We start from the raw sequence: 22186 nt of genomic DNA on the forward strand, positions 1-22186 counted from the left end.
GGTAACATGCATTACCTGCAGGCCTAGGTAACATACATTACCTGCAGGTCTAGGTAACATACATTACCTGCAGGCCTAGGTAACATACATTACCTGCAGGCCTAGGTAACATACATTACCTGCAGGCCTAGGTAACACACATTACCTGCAGGTCTAGGTAACATGTATTACCTGCAGGCCTAGGTAACACACATTACCTACAGGTCTAGGTGACACACATTACCTGCAGGTCTAGGTAACATGTATTACCTGCAGGCCTAGGTAACATATATTACCTGTAGGTCTAGGTAACACACATTACCTGCAGGTCTAGGTAACATGTATTACCTGCAGGTCTAGGTAACATGCATTACCTGCAGGCCTGGGTAACATGCATTACCCCAGCCTAGGTAACATTACTTGCAGGTCTAGGTAACATGCACACCCGCAGGCCTAGGGTAACATGTATACCTGCAGGTCTAGGTAACATGATACCTGCAGGCCTAGGTAACAGCGTCATTACCTGCAGGCCTAGGTAACATGTTACCTGCAGGCCTGGGTAACATGTAATACCCTGCAGGCCTGGGTAACATGTATTACTTGCAGGCCTAGGTAACATGCATTACCTGCAGGCCTAGGTAACATGTATTACCTGCAGGTCTAGGTAACATGCATTACCTGCAGGCCTAGGTAACATGCATTACCTGCAGGTCTAGGTAACATGCATTACCTGCAGGTCTAGGTAACATGCATTACCTGCAGGTCTAGGTAACATGTATTACCTGCAGGTCTAGGTAACACGCATACCTACAGGTCTAGGTAACATGCGCACCTGCAGGGCCTAGGTAACATGTATTACCTGCAGGCCCAGGTAACATGCATTACCTGCAGGTCTAGGTAACATGCATTACCTGCAGGCCTAGGTAACAACATTACCTGCAGGTCTAGGTAACACGCATTACCTGCAGGCCTCGGTAACATGCATTACCTGCAGGTCTAGGTAACATGCATTACCTGCAGGCCTAGGTAACATGCATTACCTGCAGGCCTAGGTAACATACATTACCTGCAGGCCTAGGTAACATGTATTACCTGCAGGTCTAGGTAACATGCATTACCTGCAGGTCTAGGTAACATGCATTACCTGCAGGCCTAGGTAACATGTATTACCTGCAGGTATATGTAACCCTTTAGAGGTGGGGAACAGAAATGGATTACTCTATAAAAATGATTAATTATGGCCAGTGGAATCAGAAGTTCTATGTTCGACTACGGAGCCCAGGATTAACCAAACAATACGCCAGGAATGACTCAAACAAAGTTATACTTTCTTGAGAAACAAAATCGCTTCCCTTTTATTACATGGGTGGGAAGGATAGCCAAAAACATATGAAAATTACACACTTTAAAATTGCACAAATCTTACCCGGGTAAGTAGAAAAATAAAAATGTAAACAAAACTCACAGCTGTGATTTAAAGTTTGGAATTTCCCCCGTTCTCAGTCACTTCAATTCTGTTTCAGTTTCAGTTCGGTCCACTGTGGAAGTGGAGAGTTTTTGTTTCCGCACCGTTGGTGGTGGGTGTGTATGTAATGAAGTGTTGAATTCTGCAGGCGCCGTATCTCTAGTTCTCCTCTGGGCTGCGGCTCGCCATCAATATCTCGATCCAGGCTCCAACATCCAGGTAGATCAAAGGTTCAAAGGGTCCAACAAAAAAACCTGACCTACAGTGAGTAAGGTCAGAACAATCATTTAGCTTTTTTCTTTTAGCTTTCAATCATGAACTAGAATATTATTCATGTTAAATCATCATATTAAACATTGTAATACGATATCACAATATCGGTAAACTATTCTCAAAATATGCTTAGAGATGATGATTGAAAAACCTCTTCAATATAATATCAAAATACTGCTTCCACATAATAGAACACAAAATAACAGATACTAGTAAGCAGACACTGTGTGTACCCTTGGCCATGTGAAGGCATGTTTAAACACATCTCAAATAAAATGTAACACATAATTTAAATATTAATGTGCCCAAAATACACAGATAAAAGTGCTAAATCAACACATTCCACAGTTAAGTGTGTAACAATTATACAGCAACATATTACACAGCACTGGATTAAGTCTGCAGCTTTAACATACCAAGCTAATGGTTTTAGCGTTAGTGAATGGTGTCTGCCATTGTGCTAGTTAGCATCTCAGCTAGCGCTCCAGGTGCGCTAGTGTTAGCGGCTAGCGCTAACGTTAGCGGTTAGCATGGTAAAACGATCGCTCACCGATGCGTTTTCTTCGTGAGGGACACGTCCGTTCTCTCCGGCTGCACTCTCACAGGTCCAGGGCTCCACACTGGATTGTTTTAAGAGTTTTTAATCCGAGTTTTAACAACTTTTATTGGAATGTCTTGACGAGGTAGGTATCGTTCGACGCGGGGTTTGCTCTCTGTTCTTCCAACAGCTCAAGGGGAAGTGAACTCTGCTCCGTGCAGGTCAACAGTCCGAGCTTCTTCCTGATTGGCTGACAGCACGTCCCCAACCCACCTCCTTCAAAATAAACTTCCTATTTATTTTCTCTCACATTTGAATTGGTTTTTAGACAAATATGTTTTTAATCTTTAACATTAATAACATACTGAATGAATTGACTTTTTAATATAAACTTAGCTCTTAATATAGATTTTTAACCTTGGTTACACCCTCCCCTCTTGAATTCATGCACGCCTCTGTGCATGGGAGCGGCTGTTTAGTAACAGGTCTGAAGGATGAGTTCAGGTTTGTTCTTGAATCCTCAACTTCCAACAAAGCATCAGTAAGAGCCGTAGTGAGGCCTTGAAACAGAGACTGGACAATGGATATAAGTGGGCTTCCAAGATGTGAATACTGCAGTCGTTCAGGTCTTTCTCTGTTTCTGGTTGAACGTCTTACAGTGCTGCTTTGTCCATCAGTGTCAATACTTTCAGATGGCACTGTATCACTGGTAACTTGTGCACCATCATCCATCTCTCTCTCTTTTCTTTCAACAGGGACATCCTTTTCAGGAGTTTGTATAGTTTTCTCAGTAAGGTCATCTCCAGCAGATCCAGGGACACTGAAAGGTAAGTATACACTTGTCGATTCTTTAGCCCTCGTTTCTTTTTCAGGTGTTGTACGAGAAGTAGCAGGCGAACATCCACTCCCGACAGCAGCTGGCAGAGCATCAGGTAGGTCTCCTGTATCCGCGCTACATGAGTCGCCAGATGAATTAACGGGTAAGCGATCTTCACCCACTGGAGCATCGACAGGTTTGGATATGTTTCTTCCCTCGTTCTCTGAGAAGGTGGACTCAGGATTGATGTTTGATCTGGGAATTTCATAGACAGTTGTAAATCTTCCAATTTCTTTGTCTGGCTGTTCTCTGAACCACTCGTATGGAATGTCATCCTCGGAGTCACACTGGTCATTGACATCATCAGACTGTTCAACTGACTTGCGTGTTCGTGGCCTGCGTGCTTTTGGCAAATCTGGCTTTTCAACACTCAGTGGGAGAGAACCACAGGGAAGTAGGAGGTCTCTGTGAAGAGTCCGCAAAGGGCCTTCCTTGCTCTCTGGTCTGAGGATGTAGACTGGAAGATCCCCAGCTTGCTTCACCACCACATAAACATCCGACTCCCACTTGTCAGCAAGCTTATGTTTGCCGCGCAGACGGACAGCTCTCACTAACACTCTGTCGCCAGCCTCTAACTTGGAGGCATTGACGTGCTTGTCGAATCTTGCCTTGTTCTTTGCTGCTATCTTTGTGGCGTTTTGGGTGGCTATCTTGTAGCTCTCTTCCAGATGAGACTTGAGCTTTTGTACATACTGTGAGTGAGACTTGTACTCACCATCCCTCAAGGGTAACCCAAGTGCCAGATCGATGGGCAGCCTTGGTTGGCGACCAAACATGAGTTCATAAGGTGTGAACCCTGTTACATCATTCTTCGTACAGTTGTACGCATGTACTAAGGGTTTCACAAAGTTTCGCCACTGTGATTTGTCTTTATTGTCAAGTGTTCCCAGCATGTTCAGCAATGTTCTATTGAATCGTTCGACTGGATTCCCTCTGGGATGATAGGGAGTCGTACGGATTTTGTGGATTCCAGCAATTTTGCATAGCTCTTTGATTGTCCGTGACTCAAAGTCAGGTCCTTGGTCACTGTGCAAGCGCTCAGGGATTCCATAGTGGACCATGAAGTTGTCCCAAAGGCACCCTGGACGGTCTGAGCTTTCTGATTTGGCGTCGGGATGGCAACTGCATACTTTGTAAAATGATCGGTGATCACCAAGATGTCTTTTGCACCACTTCTGTCAGGCTCTAAAGACAAGAAGTCCATACAAACAAGTTCCAGAGGCCTGGTGGACTTTATGTTCACCAACGGTGCTGCCTTTTCTGGCTGTGCTTTTCTGCGGATGCACCGATCACAGGTCTTAACTTTTCTTTCCACATCAGCTGCCATCTTTGGCCAGAAGAATCTGGTCTGTACCAAATCCAAGGTTCGTTCAATGCCTAGGTGGCCCATATCATTGTGAAGGCTCTGCAGAACTACAGTCCGGAGCTCCTCAGGTAAGACAAGTTGATATGTGACTCTGCCATTGTCTTGACGTTTCCTGTACAGCACTTCGTCATGCATTTCAAGACGATTCCACTCCCTTAGAAGGAAGGGGATACCAGAGGAGTTCTTTTCTGACTGTTGGAGGTATCTTTTCTCCACTCTCCATTTGAGCTATTACCTCCTCCGGAGACAGGGGTCAGCTCGCTGTTTGTCTCCATCTCTCTCTCGGACAGATGGGAGAAGACCAGGTAAATCACCATGCTGCTGTTCGTTCACAAAGCTGTCCGGTAAGGCCTTAGGAGAGATTGCCAGAGATTGCACCAGCGTCATGCCTCCATCTCTGTCTCCACATTCATCAGGTACACCACAAACAAGATGCCTCTCACAGATGGCGCGCACAATGTCTTGGCTCACAACACTCCCAAGATCGGCCAAATGTGTTTGTGTGGAACTGACTGATGCGCTCCTGTTCTTTCTGGGACTTTAGGTCATTTGAAAGCTCTCCGTGTGGTCTTCTAGAGAGACCGTCTGCATCAGAGTTCAGTTTGCCGGGTCTATACTGGAGCTTGAAGGTAAAGGCTGACAAGGCTGCTAGCCATCTGTAACTGGGCGGCGTCCAGTTTGGCACTGGTGAGAATGTACGTCAAGAGGTTACTGTCTGTCACGACAATGAACTGGTTTCCGTACAGGTAATCATTAAATTTTTCAACGACAGCCCACTTTAAAGCTAGAAATTCTAACTTGTGGGCAGGGTAACGTGATTCACTGCGTGATAGCCCTCTGCTGGCGTATGCAATCACCCGATATGGACCGGCCCGCCTTTGATATAGGACTGCCCCAAGGCCCAGGGTACTGGCGTCTGTGTGGAGGACGTAGGGCAACTTGGGATCAGCGAACCCAAGAACAGGAGCTGTGGTGAGCTTTTCAATGATGGTGTTGAATGCTAGCTCACATCGGTCAGTCCAGCGCGACACCGAAGGGCCTCTTTGGATCATGGTATTGGTTAGTCTGGGTCTGTTTTTGATGTTCTTGTGCAGTGGGGGATAGCCAGATGTCAAGTTGGTGAGGGGTTTGACAATGGCGGAATAGTCTTTTATGAATCGTCTGTAATAGCCTGAAAATCCGAGGAAAGACCTTAGCTGTTTCAGGTCTTGGGGCCTTGGCCACGTTTTCAGGGCTTCCACTTTTCCAGGGTCAGTCCCCACTCCATCCTGTGATACGATATGCCCCAGGTACTTGACAGATGTTTGAAAGAACTTGCATTTCTCGGAGAGCGCTAAGGCCGAATTCTCTGAGACGGTTCAGGACTTTCATCAGCCTCACCTCATGTTCTTCCAAAGTCTTGGAAAAGACAATGATGTCGTCAAGAAATACAAGAACCTCCTTCAAATTCATATCTCCCACACATCTCTCCATCAACCGCTGGAACGTACTCGGAGCATTTGTGACTCCTTGAGGCATCCGGTTAAATTCCCAAAATCCCATGGGACAGACGAAGGCGGTTTTGGGTTTGTCTTTTTCCTCAACCTGGATCTGATAATAGCCGGACTTTAGGTCAAGGACGGAAAACCACTTTGACCCAGTGGGTAGGAGAACGCCTCTTCCATATTCGGGAGGGCGTAAGCAACCTTCACAGTCTGGAGATTGAGTTTCCTATAATCAATACAGAGACGGACCTCTCCGTTCTTCTTCCTCACTACCACTATGGGCGAACGTGAAGGAGACTCAGATTCTCTGATCACTCCAGCTTGAAGCAGTTCTTGTAAATGCTTACGGACAGCCTCCACGTCATGGGGATTGGGGGGGCGGGTTCTGTGCTTGAATGGCGTCTCGTCTGAGAGCTTGATTTGGTGTTTAACCCGAATGCGTTTTGCCGGTCAAGATCATGCTGCGCAAACTTCAGGCATGCTGTTCAGTTTCCAGGTGATATGCTCTTTCCATTCAGCAGGAACTGGAGAATCACTGAAGTTGAATGTGATGTCTGACTTCTGGAGAGAGTCTGATTTTGAGGTAAGTACACTATGCTCTTGTGAGAGAACTTTCTGAAAGACACTGATCTCACCAATAATACATCTTTGGGGGACAATAACATCGTGGTCTGACTCATTAGTAAGTACTACTGGGACTTTGCATGGCTTTGTAGTGGGCAAATCAACAAGGCAGGTTTTCACCAGTAGACCACCTGGCAACGAAGATGAGGAAGGGTGCTCCAGAACTACTGATTTCTCCGTAATGAATCCACTGACTGCAACACAACCTTCCAAGACCACGGTCTGGCCAGCTGGGACCAACTGGGGGTCTTTGCCATGCATCTTCACCAACCCAAGGTTACCATCCTTACTCTGCTGCTGCCTGAGCTCAAGGACTTTGAGCACTGCCTTGTAGCCATGTGCTGTTGGCTGTTGTGCCTCAGGAGAAGTTTCACAGTACATCTCATATAGTACATCAAGCGTGTTGGTACCGATCAGCATGAGTGAGTCAGAAGCAGCGTGAACATCTGGAACCACCAAGCGCGAGTGTTGGGCACCCCGATCTCCGCTCACGAACTCTTTAGGAAAGTGACACTCAGCTCAATGTATCCAAGATAAGGTACACACTGACCATTGGCTCCTTGAACTTCCAGTAAGTCGAACAGTGGTTTGATTTCATGTCCAGAAAGGTGTTGCTGATAGAAAGACTGAGGGACCGTGGTGACTTGGGAGCCCGTGTCCAGTAAGGAGATTGTGGAGCTCCCTCCACTTCCACTCCGTGCTGTGCTCTTTGTGCCTACTAAGCCTTTAGGTAGCTTCGAAGGGGCCGACCTCTTGTATAAGACTGTTTTAGCATGACACGTTGCTTGGGTTCAGTGGGACATGGTTGACTAATATCAGTTCTTGTCTGTCCCTCTACGGAACTGAACTCAGTTTAAAGGGAAAGTAGGGGTGTTCTGTGCTTCCCACAACTGCTGTCGTTGTCTCAGTTCTTTCCGTTTTGCTGCTACCAGAGCAGGGTTGGCATCAGACTCACAGGTGGCAACGACGCGCCCATCCCTCCCAACAACGAAGCAGTACCAAGGCTTTGGCTTGGAAGTTGTAACCTTTGTGAGAAGGTAAGTTGGTTCCTGTGGTTGCATGGTCAGGTTTTTGTGTGTTCACCGTTGTTGAAGTTTCTCTTTTGGGAGACACGGTCTTTTTTTTTTCATGAAGGATGTTAGCTGACTTTTCAAGTCTGCAACTTGTTTCCCAAGCTCATTTATGCTGCTAGTGTCAGGCTCAGCTTGGGTCTCACCGCAATTACACACAGTTTGCACGTGGGACACAGCTTTCGCTTCGTGGTGCCCAAGTGTTGTTTCATTCTCATGGCCTTGGCTTCTTGCCTATCTTCCTCAGTACGTAACAGCATTAAGAGTGCAGCGAATGATGGGGGGTTCTGTTTTTTGTTCTAGGCAGAGGTCTTTAAAGAAAAAACGTTGTCCCAACAGCCCCTGCAGAACTGTCGGCGTAGGTGACCGCTCACGTCCTGTGCTGGGACGCCTCTCGTGCACAGCTTTACACAGGGAAACTTGAAGACGCTGCAGGTAGGAAGACGGGTTTTCTCCAGAGTCCTGGAACGTGTTCATGAACCGAACAAACAGTTCCTCCCCATCTTCAACGGGGGCAAATGCAGAGTCTAACATTTGCAGATATGCTGTAGGGGATGCTTCAGGACCAAGATGTCTAACAACATCAGAAGCTGGGACAAGAAGACTCTCAAGGATTTTCCTTGGTTTTCTCAAGATCAGAAACAGAAACATCTTTCATCATTAAATCAACATGAGACCGCCAAGTGTCGTAATCAACCTCACTGTATGGTCTAGGGATTTTCCCAGAGAAAGCTCTCAACCTCAGAGTGGAATGAGAGTGTGATGGTTTGTCTTCGCTCCTTACAATGTGCTCCACCACTATCTTTTGCACCTCAGGTGGGTTGAGTTCACTGGGGCTCAGAGTCATGGGTGTTTTTTGAGTTAAATGAGGGAGCAGTTGTTCTCTTATTAACATCCAAGAGATCAAGTTCGATGAGAGGGGAAACATCAACCAGCTGTTGTGATGGAACGTCTAGCTGGCTGGTCTCTGCAGCCTGCTCAACTTCCTGTAGGTGTTGGAGGGAAGTAGGATCCTCACTGGTCCAGCACCCCCAATAGACTGCTCTATTTGGGACATTACCCCCTTTAACACCTGCTCAAAATCCTTTCCACTGAGCTTGGCTATTTCCTTGAGCTTGTCAAGGTAAGTTTGTGTGACATTACTGCCTGCTTGTTGTGTGTAGACACTTGCAAAGGCGCTCGAACATAGTAGGTGATATCAGGACTGTCTGGTAATGGGTGAGTGTAAGGCAAAGAAGCTAATGCGTGTACGCAGAAGCCGTGGTATACCTACCTATTTAACATGTTTGTAAGGAAAACTCTGTAGTTGGGCATCTATCTTTACAGTCCTACTGATTGAACCATATTTTTTCAAAAAGTCAAAAATTTCTCTTCGATCCTCTGCTCAACCCACTCACTAGAACTGCATTTGGGACCTTGATGCTCAATTTATCAATAATATCCATTTTCTAGTGGTGCGTGGAATGTATAAACAAAGCAAAAACACAGTTAGTTCCAGGTAATTGTTTGGCAATGAACTGGGCTCCTGGCTGGCTCGCCAAATTTTATGTAACCCTTTAGAGGTGGGGGAACAGAAATGGATTACTCTATAAAAATGATTAATTATGGCCAGTGGAATCAGAAGTTCTATGTTCGACTACGGAGCCCAGGATTAACCAAACAATACGCCAGGAATGACTCAAACAAAGTTATACTTTCTTGAGAAAACAAAATCGCTTCCCTTTTATTACATGGGTGGGAAGGATACCAAAAACATATGAAAATTACACACTTTAAAATTGCACAAATCTTACCCGGTAAGTAGAAAAAAAAAAAAAATGTAAACAAAACTCACAGCTGTGATTTAAAGTTTGGAATTTCCCCCGTTCTCAGTCACTTCAATTCTGTTTCAGTTTCAGTTCGGTCCACTGTGGAAGTGGAGAGAGTTTGTCCTACCGCACAGTTGGTGGTGGGTGTGTGTGTATGTAATGAAGTGTTGAATTCTGGGCGGCCGTATCTCTAGCGTTCTCTGCCGCGCGCTCGCCATCAATATCTCGATCCAGGCTCCAACATCCAGGTAGATCAAAGGTTCAAAGGGTCCAACAAAAACCTGACCTACAGTGAGTAAGGTCAGAACAATCATTTAGCTTTTTCTTTTAGCTTTCAATCATGAACTAGAATATTATTCATGTTAAATCATCATATTAAACATTGTAATACGATATCACAATATCGGTAAACTATTCTCAAAATATGCTTAGAGATGATGATTGAAAAACCTCTTCAATATAATATCAAAAATACTGCTTCCACATAATAGAACACAAAATAACAGATACTAGTAAGCAGACACTGTGGGTACCCTTGGCCATGTGAAGGCATGTTTAAACACATCTCAAATAAAATGTAACACATAATTTAAATATTAATGTGCCCAAAATACACAGATAAAAGTGCTAAATCAACACATTCCACAGTTAAGTGTGTAACAATTATACAGCAACATATTACACAGCACTGGATTAAGTCTGCAGCTTTAACATACCAAGCTAATGGTTTTAGCGTTAGTGAATGGTGTCTGCCATTGTGCTAGTTAGCATCTCAGCTACGCGTCCAGGTGCGTAGTGTTAGCGGCTAGCTTAACGTTAGCGGTTAGCATGGTAAAACGATCGCGTCACCGATGCGTTTTCTTCGTGAGGGACACGTCCGTTTTCTCCCGGCTGCACTCTCACAGGTCCAGGGCTCCACACTGGATTGTTTTAAGAGTTGTTTTTAATCCGAGTTTTAACAACTTTTATTGGAATGTCTTGACGAGGTAGGTATCGTTCGACGCGGGGTTTGCTCTCTGTTCTTCCAACAGCTCAAGGGGAAGTGAACTCTGCTCCGTGCAGGTCAACAGTCCGAGCTTCTTCCTGATTGGCTGACAGCACGTCCCCAACCCACCTCCTTCAAAATAAACTTCCTATTTATTTTCTCTCACATTTGAATTGGTTTTTAGACAAATATGTTTTTAATCTTTAACATTAATAACATACTGAATGAATTGACTTTTTAATATAAACTTAGCTCTTAATATAGATTTTTAACCTTGGTTACATATAGGTAACATGTATTACCTGCAGGCCTAGGTAACATACATTACCTGCAGGCCTAGGTAACATGTATTACCTGCAGGTCTAGGCCATCTCATTACGTAATTCCTAACGGAGATCTTCTCACACTCAAAACACATTTCCATCTCCGTCCCGCTCCCGTTGATTTCTATGCTCTATTCCGTCTCTATCACGTTACCAACAGTAAAATAGACTCCCGTACCGCGGGAATCTCGAAAAATTGCAAACAAATGTCAAAGTGAAATTAAATATTATCATTGTGAGATTATAACTTTTTGATGTTTATGTTTTATATTTCAGTTCAACATTTTTCAGAGCTAATATTTGTCGTTTCAATGCCACAGGCTACTGTCACTGTTCTACCTCCATAGAGGCTTCCACACTTCAAAATATCTGAACTGTTCCTTTAAGTGGAGACGTTCAGACACTAAGATGTTCAACATAACAACACCACTTGTTCTTCCCTCTCAGATTCGTCTCCTGTGTCAGAGGCAGCAGATCTGGATATGGATGGCCGCTTGATGAAAGGATCCAGAGGGAGGTCAAAGGTCAGTCTCATATTCACTCGGACTCCTCAAGGTCTTGAGGCCCTATTTTAACGATCTAAGCGCACAGCGTGAAGCGCCTGGCAGGTGCATTTAGGGCGTGTCCAAATCCACTTTTGCTAGTTTGATGGCGGTAAAAAGGGTCCTGTGTGCCGGGCGCCTGGTCCTAAAGGGTTGTTCTTAGTGTCTTCATTAATCAGAGGTGTGTTTTGGGCGTAACATGCAATCAACCAATCAGAGATCATCTCCCATTCCCTTTAAAAGTCAGGCACGTTTGGACCTTGGAGCATTGCTGTTATGATGGAGGATTAGCACCGTCATATTTTTATTTCTTTATTTGTTTATTCTTCTGCATGTGTGTGTGTGTGTGTGTGTGTGTGTGTGTGTGTGTGTGTGTGTGTGTGTGTGTGTGTGTGTGTGTGTGTGTGTGCTGCTGTGTGTCCCTGTGTGTGTAACAAGCATAGTGTGCGCACGCTGTGCACGAGCCTAGGAGCATTTTACTAATGCTCTGTTAAAATAACAATGAAATGCCCGTTATTGACTTTAGACCGTTTTTGGTGGTCAATGGGGCGATCACTTCCCGCTGCCTCAAGATAGCAATACTCCCAGAATGCACCTGAACACACCTCCCTGTAAGACCAGCACGCCCAGAATGCACCTGAACACACCTCCCTGTAAGACCAGCACGCCCAGAATGCACCTGAACACACCTCCCTGTAAGACCAGCACGCCCAGAATGCACCTGAACACACCTCCCTGTAAGACCATGGGCCTCAGATGGGTGCAGGTCCATTTGCTATTTAAACGACGTGGGCGCTGGACGGGAAACTGACAACTGCACCGGTCTTAAACTAGCAAAGAAACTTGCGTCGGGCTTTGCACTGCGCTGGGTGCAAGATAGGACCCTTAAGGCCTTTACACACCGGGGCGTGACGGATAAACGACACGAAAATGTGAAATAATGGCCTGCGAGGTGTCCTGTCCTGTGTTTCCCCAGCTGCTGAGTGGAGTGACGGGCGTCGGTAATAAAGTTTGCCGTCTGAACAGTCTTCCGTGTTGTTATATTATGTTTCTAAAAAAGGTCAACAACACTTGTGATTGGTTGATGTCTTTACTCGCGTTGTGAAAGCTCTGAAAAATTGACCTTGTTTCGGAAAAAAGTCGCTTTATCGCCGTGTAATAGTCACGTTGTGTTTGAAAGTACTCTTGACAAAGACAACGCTTCGGAAAAAATATATTGACGGGAAAAATCAGAAACGAAAAAACGTCCCTGGTGTGTAAAGACCTTTACCGTAAATATAGTATCAGCAGTACTTACATCGTCTGTCTGTCTGTCTGTCTGTCTGTCTGTTTCTGTCTCTCATTCTGTCTGTCTGTCTGTTTCTGTGTGTCTGTCTCTGTGTCTGTGTCTCTTTCTCTGTGTCTGTCTCTCTGTCTGTCTGTCTGTCTGTCTGTCTGTATACCTGTCTGTCAGGACGAGGCCAGGTTCTACAACGTGGATCTGGAGCGAGGTCCTACAGGTTTCGGTTTCTCTCTGAGGGGGGGCAGCGAGTACAACATGGGACTGTATGTTCTGGGACTGATGGATGGGGGGCCAGCCCAACGCAGCAACAAGATACAGGTAACACACACACACACACACACACACACACACACACACACACAGAAACACACACAGACACACACACACACACACACAGACACCACAGAAACACACACACACACTCACACAGACACAGAAACACACACACACACACACACATACACACACAGACACCACAGACACACACACACACACAACACCACAGAAACACACACACACACACAAACACACACAGACACACACACACACACACACAGACACCACAGAAACACACACACACACTCACACAGACACAGAAACACACACACGCTCACACAGACACAGAAACACACACACACACACACATACACACACAGAAACACACACACACACATACACACACAGAAACACACACACACACACATACATACACACACACACACACACAAACAAACACACACACAGACACACACACAAAGACACAGACATATACCCACACACACACACACACACACAGAACACACACAGACACACACACACACACAGACACCACAGAAACACACACACACTCTCACACAGACACAGAAACACACACACACACATACACACACAGAAACACACACACATACATACACACACACACACACAAACAAACACACACACACACACAGACACACACACAAAGACACAGACATATACCCACACAGACACACACACACAGAAACACACACACACACACAGAAACACACACACACACACAGAAACACACACACACAGAAACACACACACACACAGAAACACACACACACATACATACACACACACACAAACAAACACACACACAAACACACACAAACACACACACCCACACACACAAACAAACACACACATATAGACACAGACACACACACATACAGACACACACACACACACACACAGAGACACACACACAGAAACACACACACACACAGAAACACACACACACACATACATACACACACACACAAACAAACACACAAACACAAACACAAACACAAGCACAGACACACAGACACACACACACACACAGAAACACACAAAACACAAACACACACACACACACACACACAAAAACACAAACAAACACACACACAAACAAACACACACACACACACACACACACACACACACAAACAAACACACACACACACACACACACACCCACACACACAAATAAACACACACATGCACACACACACACACACACACAAAGAAACAAACACACACATACAGGTGTACACACACACACACGAGAAACACACCCGGTAACGCTGAATATCGTGATAACCTGCTCTAGCTTTTCCAGCGTCTCAGACACAGTTATGGTGATAATAACGGTCCTCAATGATGTGAAAAAGGGACACGACCGACCACAAAAAGGACGCCAAATAACCACGGAGACCCAAAACGACCCCGGAGAAAACTAAAATGACCAAAAAAAGAGACACAACACCAAAACAAAGAGACACAAAGGCTGTGTCTCAAACCGCACACTTCTGTCAGTCCACTACTAATGGTCACTGACCACTTCCTGCCGTAGCGCCCTCTTTGGATGGTTAGTGTCGTCCCAAAATGAACACTAATGTTAAAACGCTCACCGGAAATGACGAAAATCTTTTAGACTGACCTTTGTTGATCTGAGATGAAGACAGATTCAGCAACTGCACGGCCTACTTCGTTCTTAAAATGTTTCAGAAACATGTTTCGGTTATCTATTTTAGTACGATATGAGATATCATATTCTGAACGAGCCGCGTTCGTCCAATCAGCTGCCGGTCGACGTCCCTGGCCCCTCCCCCTTTCCGCTGCGTAGTCAAGATGGCGCCCATTTAGTGCGGTCATCTGGGTACTTTCAGTGCACTGACTTTTTGCGTTATCTCCACGATATACTTAAAGTGATGGTTCGGAGTAACTCACCCTAGGGTCCTTTGCACCATGACCTCAAGCCAAACACCCCCCCAGAAGCTTTTTTCACCTGGGTCTAACATTTGGAGAGTTAGCGTAGAGTAGTGTTAGCCGCTGATTAGCTTAGCGCAGGGGCTAATGGACCCACGTTTGTATCTTGTAAGTTACCCCACTAATAATGCCCGAAATGATACCAAACTTCTACACTAGTACAAATAGGTTATGCTCTCATAAAACGATGGATTGCAAAGTTTGTAAGTACACCAGAAGTTTATGAAAATAACACTTGCCTGCTCTCTTCTGCTCTCTGTTGCTGCTGCTGCTACCTAATGGGCAGTTAGACGAGTGCTTAGGGCCGTCTACAAATTACTACACCGAAAAGAGATGCAACAAAAATATTTATTAATTTAATGATTAAATAAGGTAATGTCTCCAAACTTACCTCAATTATAACTTGTCTCCTGCTAGTTATACTACAGCACTTTAAAAAATAAGTTAAATTAATAAATATTTTTGTTGCATCTCTTTCGGTGTTGTAATTTGTAGACGTCCTTAAGCACTCGTCTTACAGCAGCAACAACAACAGCAGAGAGCAGAAGCCAGCAGGCATGTTATTTACATAAACTTCTGGTGTACTCTACAAACTTTACAATCCATCGTTTTATGAGAGCATAACCTATATATACTAGTGTAGAAGTTTGGTATCATTTCGGGCATTATTAGTGGGGTGATTTACGAGATACATCACTGGATCCATTAGCCCCTGCGCTAAGCTATTCAGCTGCTAACGCTACTCTACGCTAACTCTCCCAATGTTAGACCCAGGTGAAAAAAGCTTCTGGGGGGGTGTTTGGCTCGAGGTCATGGTGCAAAGGACCCTAGGGTGAAATTACTCCCAACCATCACTTTAAAACTAAGTGCTTGAAGTGTGCAAGTAGGCGCTTTGAGAAAATGTACAGGGGGAAATACAAATAAATCAAAAAACAGAACATTTCTTGAGGAAGGACACCTAACCCCCCTTCCAGTCTTCCAGTCTTACAGTCTTACAGTCGTCCAGTCGTCCACAGAGCCAGGGGAAACACTGGGACTGAACTTTGGTATTGAATGACGATGTATTTTTTGGATACTTGAGACTTTAGAGGCAGTTCGGCCCTCGTTCTGAGGCGTCCACAGAGACCCGACAGAAGGAGGTTTTTCAGCGATCCTCTCTTTTTTGATATTAAATAATTTCATATATTTATGAGTCTCACTTCGTGCCTGCAGCAGCGCGGCTCGGAGCATCAAACATTCAGCATCCAGCTGCTTCCTCTCCGCTCCGTCCTTAAAATATTAAAACGGTCCCGACGTGCTGTTAGCGCCCTGCAGGCTACAGAGGAACATTTGAAATATAAAGGGTTCATTCAGAAGGATGAGATCAGGACATTTCATCATCGTTCAGTTCACACGTGACTTTAAAGGTGCCCTGCCACGCGTATTTCATGACTTTGTGGTAATGTCTGAAGTTCTACCATGGACTCTGTAACATTTTTTTGTGGAAAAAGGTAGCAGGAGCTAGCAGTTCATTTTCACATTCACAACATAATACAAACACAAACACATAGGCTATGGACCTGACATATTTCAATAAATGCAAGTAAAAACGGTTTTGTGTGGCAGGGCACCTTTAAAGGTCCCATGACATGGTACTCTTTGGATGCTTTTATATAGACCTTATTGGTCCCTAATACTGTATCTGAAGTCTCTTTATATAGACCTTAGTGGTCCCCTAATACTGTATCTGAAGTCTCTTTTATATAGGCCTTAGTGGTCCCCTAATACTGTATCTGAAGTCTCTTTTATATAGGCCTTAGTGGTCCCCTAAAACTGTATCTGAAGTCTCTTTTATATAGACCTTAGTGGTCTCCTAATACTGTATCTGAAGTCTCTTTTATATAGGCCTTAGTGGTCCCCTAATACTGTATCTGAAGTCTCTTTTATATAGACCTTAGTGGTCCCCTAATACTGTATCTGAAGTCTCTTTTATATAGACCTTAGTGGTCCCCTAATACTGTATCTGAAGTCTCTTTTATATAGACCTTAGTGGTCTCCTAATACTGTATCTGAAGTCTCTTTTATATAGGCCTTAGTGGTCCCCTAATACTGTATCTGAAGTCTCTTTTATATAGGCCTTAGTGGTCCCCTAATACTGTATCTGAAGTCTCTTTTATATAGGCCTTAGTGGTCCCCTAAAAACTGTATCTGAAGTCTCTTTTATATAGACCTTAGTGGTCTCCTAATACTGTATCTGAAGTCTCTTTTATATAGGCCTTAGTGGTCCCCTAATACTGTATCTGAAGTCTCTTTTATATAGACCTTAGTGGTCCCCTAATACTGTATCTGAAGTCTCTTTTATATAGACCTTAGTGGTCCCCTAATACTGTATCTGAAGTCTCTTTTATATAGACCTTAGTGGTCTCCTAATACTGTATCTGAAGTCTCTTTTATATAGACCTTAGTGGTCCCCTAATACTGGATCTGAAGTCTCTTTTATATAGACCTTAGTGGTCCCCTGATACTGTATCTGAAGTCTCTTTTATATAGACCTTAGTGGTCCCCTAATACTGTATCTGAAGTCCCTTTTATATAGACCTTAGTGGTCTCCCTAATACTGTATCTGAAGTCTCTTTTATATAGGCCTTAGTGGTCCCCTAATACTGTATCTGAAGTCTCTTTTATATAGACCTTAGTGGTCCCCTAATACTGTATCTGAAGTCTCTTTTATATAGACCTTAGTGGTCCCCTAATACTGTATCTGAAGTCTCTTTTATATAGACCTTAGTGGTCTCCTTATACTGTATCTGAAGTCTCTTTTATATAGACCTTAGTGGTCCCCTAATACTGGATCTGAAGTCTCTTTTATATAGACCTTAGTGGTCCCCTGATACTGTATCTGAAGTCTCTTTTATATAGACCTTAGTGGTCCCCTAATACTGTATCTGAAGTCTCTTTTATATAGACCTTAGTGGTCCCCTAATACTGTATCTGAAGTCTCTTTTATATAGACCTTAGTGGTCCCCTAATACTGTATCTGAAGTCTCTTTTATATAGGCCTTAGTGGTCCCCTAATACTGTATCTGAAGTCTCTTTTATATAGACCTTAGTGGTCCCCTAATACTGTATCTGAAGTTCCTTTTATATAGACCTTAGTGGTCCCCTGATACTGTATCTGAAGTCTCTTTTATATAGACCTTAGTGGTCCCCTAATACTGTATCTGAAGTCTCTTTTATATAGACCTTAGTGGTCCCCTAATACTGTATCTGAAGTCTCTTTTATATAGACCTTAGTGGTCCCCTAATACTGTATCTGAAGTCTCCTTTATATAGACCTTAGTGGTCCCCTAATACTGTATCTGAAGTCTCTTTCCCAAAATTCAGCCACTAGAGCCAGTCCCAGAATGAGCTTTCCTTAGGATGTGCCATTTCTGTGTCTGTAGCTATTGAGGAGGAGAGGGGGGGGGCAAGGTGGAGGGTGGGGGTGTGGCCTTGACCAACTGCAACTTTGCTCGTTTGAAAGCCATGATGTGTCTCTCTCTCTCTCTCTCATGGGTGGGCCAAATTCTCTGGGCGGGCAAAGCAGAGAAAGGGGAGGTAACCTTTCTCCTTATGACCTCATAAGGAGAAGAATCCTGATTGGTCCATCTGAGCTTTCATTTTCTCAAAGGCAGAGCAGGATACCCAGGGCTCGGTTTACACCTATCATCATTTCTAGCCACTGGGGGACCATAGGCAGGCTGGGGGAACTCATATTAATGTTAAATAACCTCATAAAGTGACATTTTCATGCCATGGGACCTTTTAAAGCTTTTTTTTCCCAACATTTTTGTCACTTTTTTAACATTTGTCACTTTTTTCAAAGTTCTTTTACCAATAGTTTTTTTTCTTCGAATGCTACCTGGAACCTGAAAATGAGCATAATGTGAGCACTTTAATAAAGGTGTACCCGTCCTGGCAGGTGTCGGACCAGCTGGTGGAGATTAACGGAGACAGCACATCGGGGATGACTCACAGTCAGGCTGTGGAGCAGATCAGGAGGGGGGGGCACCGAATCCACCTCATCCTCAAGAAAGGAAACGGATACGTGCCCGACTACGGTGAGACAAGCTGACGCAGGACAGACAGAGAGTAACAAATATCAGTCCCTCCAGAAAAACGCGATTATGCGATCGCATAATTCAACGCATAATCAGCCAAAGTCTGCATATATATGCGGGGGGGGGGGTATTCTTCAAATACAGCGCACTTTCGGCGCATAAATTTCCGCATTTTCGTTGCAAAAAAGTCCCATAATATACAGTACAGGCCAAAAGTTTGGACACACCTTCTAATTCAATGTGTTTCTTTATTTTCATGATTTCTTTATTTTCATGACTATTTACATTGTAGATTCTCACTGAAGGCATCAAAACTATGAATGAACACATATGGAATTATGTACTTAACAAAAAAAGTGTGAAATAACTGAAAACATGTCTTATATTTTAGATTCTTTAAAGTAGCCACCCTTTGCTTTTTTTAATAACTCTGCAAACCCTTGGTGTTCTCTCAATGAGCTTCATGAGGTAGTCACCTGAAATGGTTTTACCTTCACAGGTGTGCTTTGTCAGGGTTCATTAGTGGAAGTTTTTCCCTTATTAATAAAAAAAGCAAAGGGTGGCTACTTTGAAGAATCTAAAATATAAGACATGTTTTCAGTTATTTCACACTTTTTTTGTAAGTACATAATTCCATATGTGTTCATTCATAGTTTTGATGCTCGCGAGAATCTACAATGTAAATAGTCATGAAAATAAAAAGGAAACGCATTGAATGAGAAGGTGTGTCCAAACTGTTGGCCTGTACTCATATCTAGCAGAAAGTTGAAAAATGTTGCGTTTACTTCACACAAGAGCAGCCATTTTCCCCTGTTGCCATGGGAACGTTATGAAGTGACGTAATTACGACGTGAAACATCATCGAAAAGCAGCGTGGGGGGAATCACTGTTTTTTCTCTTTTTCATCAAACTGCAGTTTTTGCAAGTTCCCGCAATTTCATCGAATTAAAATTGCATAAATATCATATATAGCATATTCCATCGCATTTTTTTTTAAGAAAACTTGCCGCATTTATTTATTTATTTTATTAGGATCCCCATTAGCTGATGCAACAAATGCATCCGCTACTCTTCCTGGGGTCCACACATAACACATAACATGAATAAACATACAATCCTACACCGAGACAGCTAATTCTCAAATTATAATCAATATAATCAATCAACAATCACAACAAAAACTCAGCGTTTTTCTGGAAGGACTGAAATATGAAGTAGCAGTAAAATGGAAGTACGTAAAGCTGGGGAAGAAATCCCCCAATAAACTTTCAGATATTGTAATTCAAGTGTTTTGTTTGGCCGTTACCTTTCTTTTCTTTGACCCATAGGGGTGATTTACAGGGGGATGAGGGAGTTACAACCCCAATAATTAAAACTGTCCGGTGCAGCCCACCCCAAATATCTAATCTTAATTTATTTTTCATAAATAGAGATATTTGCACCATAACTTGATGCAGAAAAGACACAAATTGTTGCAGAAACATTCACCAGAATGCAGGAAATTAAGTGTTTTGATTTGCACAAAAGGGTTCCCCAATGTTGAACCCAAAGTTACACCCATGGTTCTGTTAAAGGACCACGCCGACTTATTGGGCCTTTGTCTTATTCCCCGTATCCCCCAGAGTTAGATAAGTCCATACGTACCCTTCTCATCTCCGTCTGTTGTAACTCTGTAGAGTCACAGGGTGCACAAATAACAAGGTCACATGACACACAGCCATCTTCTAACCGTATACATACTGGGAACTATATTCTCAGAAAGCGAAGCACTGCTACTCTCTGCTACTTGGGCGGAGTGATATGCGTGCAGCACCTGAGAAGCACCGGACAGAGAGTAGAAATGCTTTATTTTTCTGAGAATATAGTTCCCAGTGTGTATACGGTTAGAAGATGGCTGTGTGTCATGTGACCTTGTTATCTGTACACGCTGTGACTCTACAAATCACAACATGGAAATAGGAACATGTTGGTGTTATTTTATCACTTATTCGGAGCAGTAGGCTAGATGGAGCCGGTTACCTCCAGGATCTGTGCTAAGCTAGGCTAGATGGAGCCAGTTACCTCCAGGATCTGTGCTAAGCTAGGCTAGATGGAGCCAGTTACCACCAGGATCTGTGCTAAGCTAGGCTAGATGGAGCCAGTTACCTCCAGGATCTGTGCTAAGCTAGGCTGGATGGAGCCAGATACCAAAAGGAAAGGCCCGTAAGGTGGGGGCGGGGGGGGCTCCCCTGCAACAGTGGTGGGCAACGGGGGCTGGGGTTGGGCCGTTTGGGCACAGGTTGCGTGCTAAGGCACCCCTGGGGGCCCCCTGCGAGCCGGGCACGGGCGGGTATAAGGGATATGGTGCCGCTTACCACCCCGAGATGAGCTAAGGTAAGGGTAAGTGTTTGTTTCCCGCTGCTAAGAGGCTAAACAATCAAAAGGTGGTACAATGGCCCAAAAAAGAAAAACAAAAGGGCCATTGGTCTGCGATTCGTAAGCGGGATGGGGTGCTTGCAAGTGGGGGGGGGAAAGAGTGGCCACATTATATAATAGGCAGGAACCAGGCTTGCATAGGGCACGCCCCCTGACATACTATGACCGATCGTCCAAACACACAACAAAACGGGGCCAAGCAAGAACATGTGTTAAAAAAAATGCAAAGTGCGGTAATGACCCAAAAAGGGGGGTTTGAACAAAGGGGGGGGAACAGAGGTCGGTGAGGGCCGCCTCTTGCGAGCACCGGGAGCGCGCACCGGGGGGCTGGGGGCCCCCCTCTGGGAGGGTGGCTGTCTCCGGGGGGCCGTCGGGGGCGCCACCCCCAAAACCCCCCTTCCCCACCCCTTATGCCTTTGCCCTCTGTTAACCACAGCGCCCCCCGGCCCGTCCCCCTTTGCCTCTCCCCCTTCCCACAACACCCACCCCCCCCCCCCACCCCCCCTACGACCTGTCCTGACAGTCCCCTACCCCCTTGGCTTCCTGCTTTTCCCCCCCCTTTCTTTGTGCACGCTGCGCTCCCGGCAGGGCGCGCCCCGCCCCCCGTGCGGTGGGCCCCCTGTAACACAGGTTGGGTTGCCCCCCACCATGCCAGAACCAGCATCGGCGCAGAGCGGAGCCTTTGCTCTCTCCCCCCCCCCCTTTTCTCCCTTACCCACACCCCCCTTTAACTTGCCTCCAACTTATAATAACAAACAACCATTTTTTTATTGTATTCCCCCACCTCCCGCCCCCCAGCCTC

The 22186-nt window shown here is 44.7% G+C and overlaps 2 protein-coding genes across 3 annotated transcripts in view; one reads left to right on the forward strand and one right to left on the reverse strand.

Moving 5' to 3' along the window:
- LOC120559064 (membrane-associated guanylate kinase, WW and PDZ domain-containing protein 3-like) overlaps positions 1-22186 on the forward strand; it is a 94282-nt gene that overhangs the window by 68592 nt on the left and 3504 nt on the right. Inside the window, 3 exon segments of the mRNA XM_039800487.1 lie at positions 11240-11316; positions 12788-12934; positions 18831-18969. Coding sequence (XP_039656421.1) covers positions 11240-11316; positions 12788-12934; positions 18831-18969 — 363 coding nt within the window.
- LOC120558769 lies at positions 1567-4207 on the reverse strand. Of its 2 annotated transcripts, XR_005639179.1 has the most exons (3): positions 2674-4207; positions 2268-2474; positions 1567-1703 (listed from the first exon to the last, which is right to left on the reverse strand). XR_005639179.1 is itself a non-coding variant. In XM_039799997.1 (2 exons), the coding sequence occupies exons 1-2, from the start codon at positions 4191-4193 to the stop codon at positions 2447-2449; spliced, it is 1548 nt and encodes a 515-aa protein (XP_039655931.1). In that variant the 5' UTR covers positions 4194-4207; the 3' UTR covers positions 1567-2446. The 2 variants fall into 2 exon arrangements, 1 of the variants encoding a protein (XP_039655931.1); XM_039799997.1 differs by having other exon boundaries at positions 1567-2474.

The sequence above is a fragment of the Perca fluviatilis genome, chromosome 5, assembly GCF_010015445.1.
Source record: "Perca fluviatilis chromosome 5, GENO_Pfluv_1.0, whole genome shotgun sequence".
NCBI classification, from domain to species: domain Eukaryota; kingdom Metazoa; phylum Chordata; class Actinopteri; order Perciformes; family Percidae; genus Perca; species Perca fluviatilis.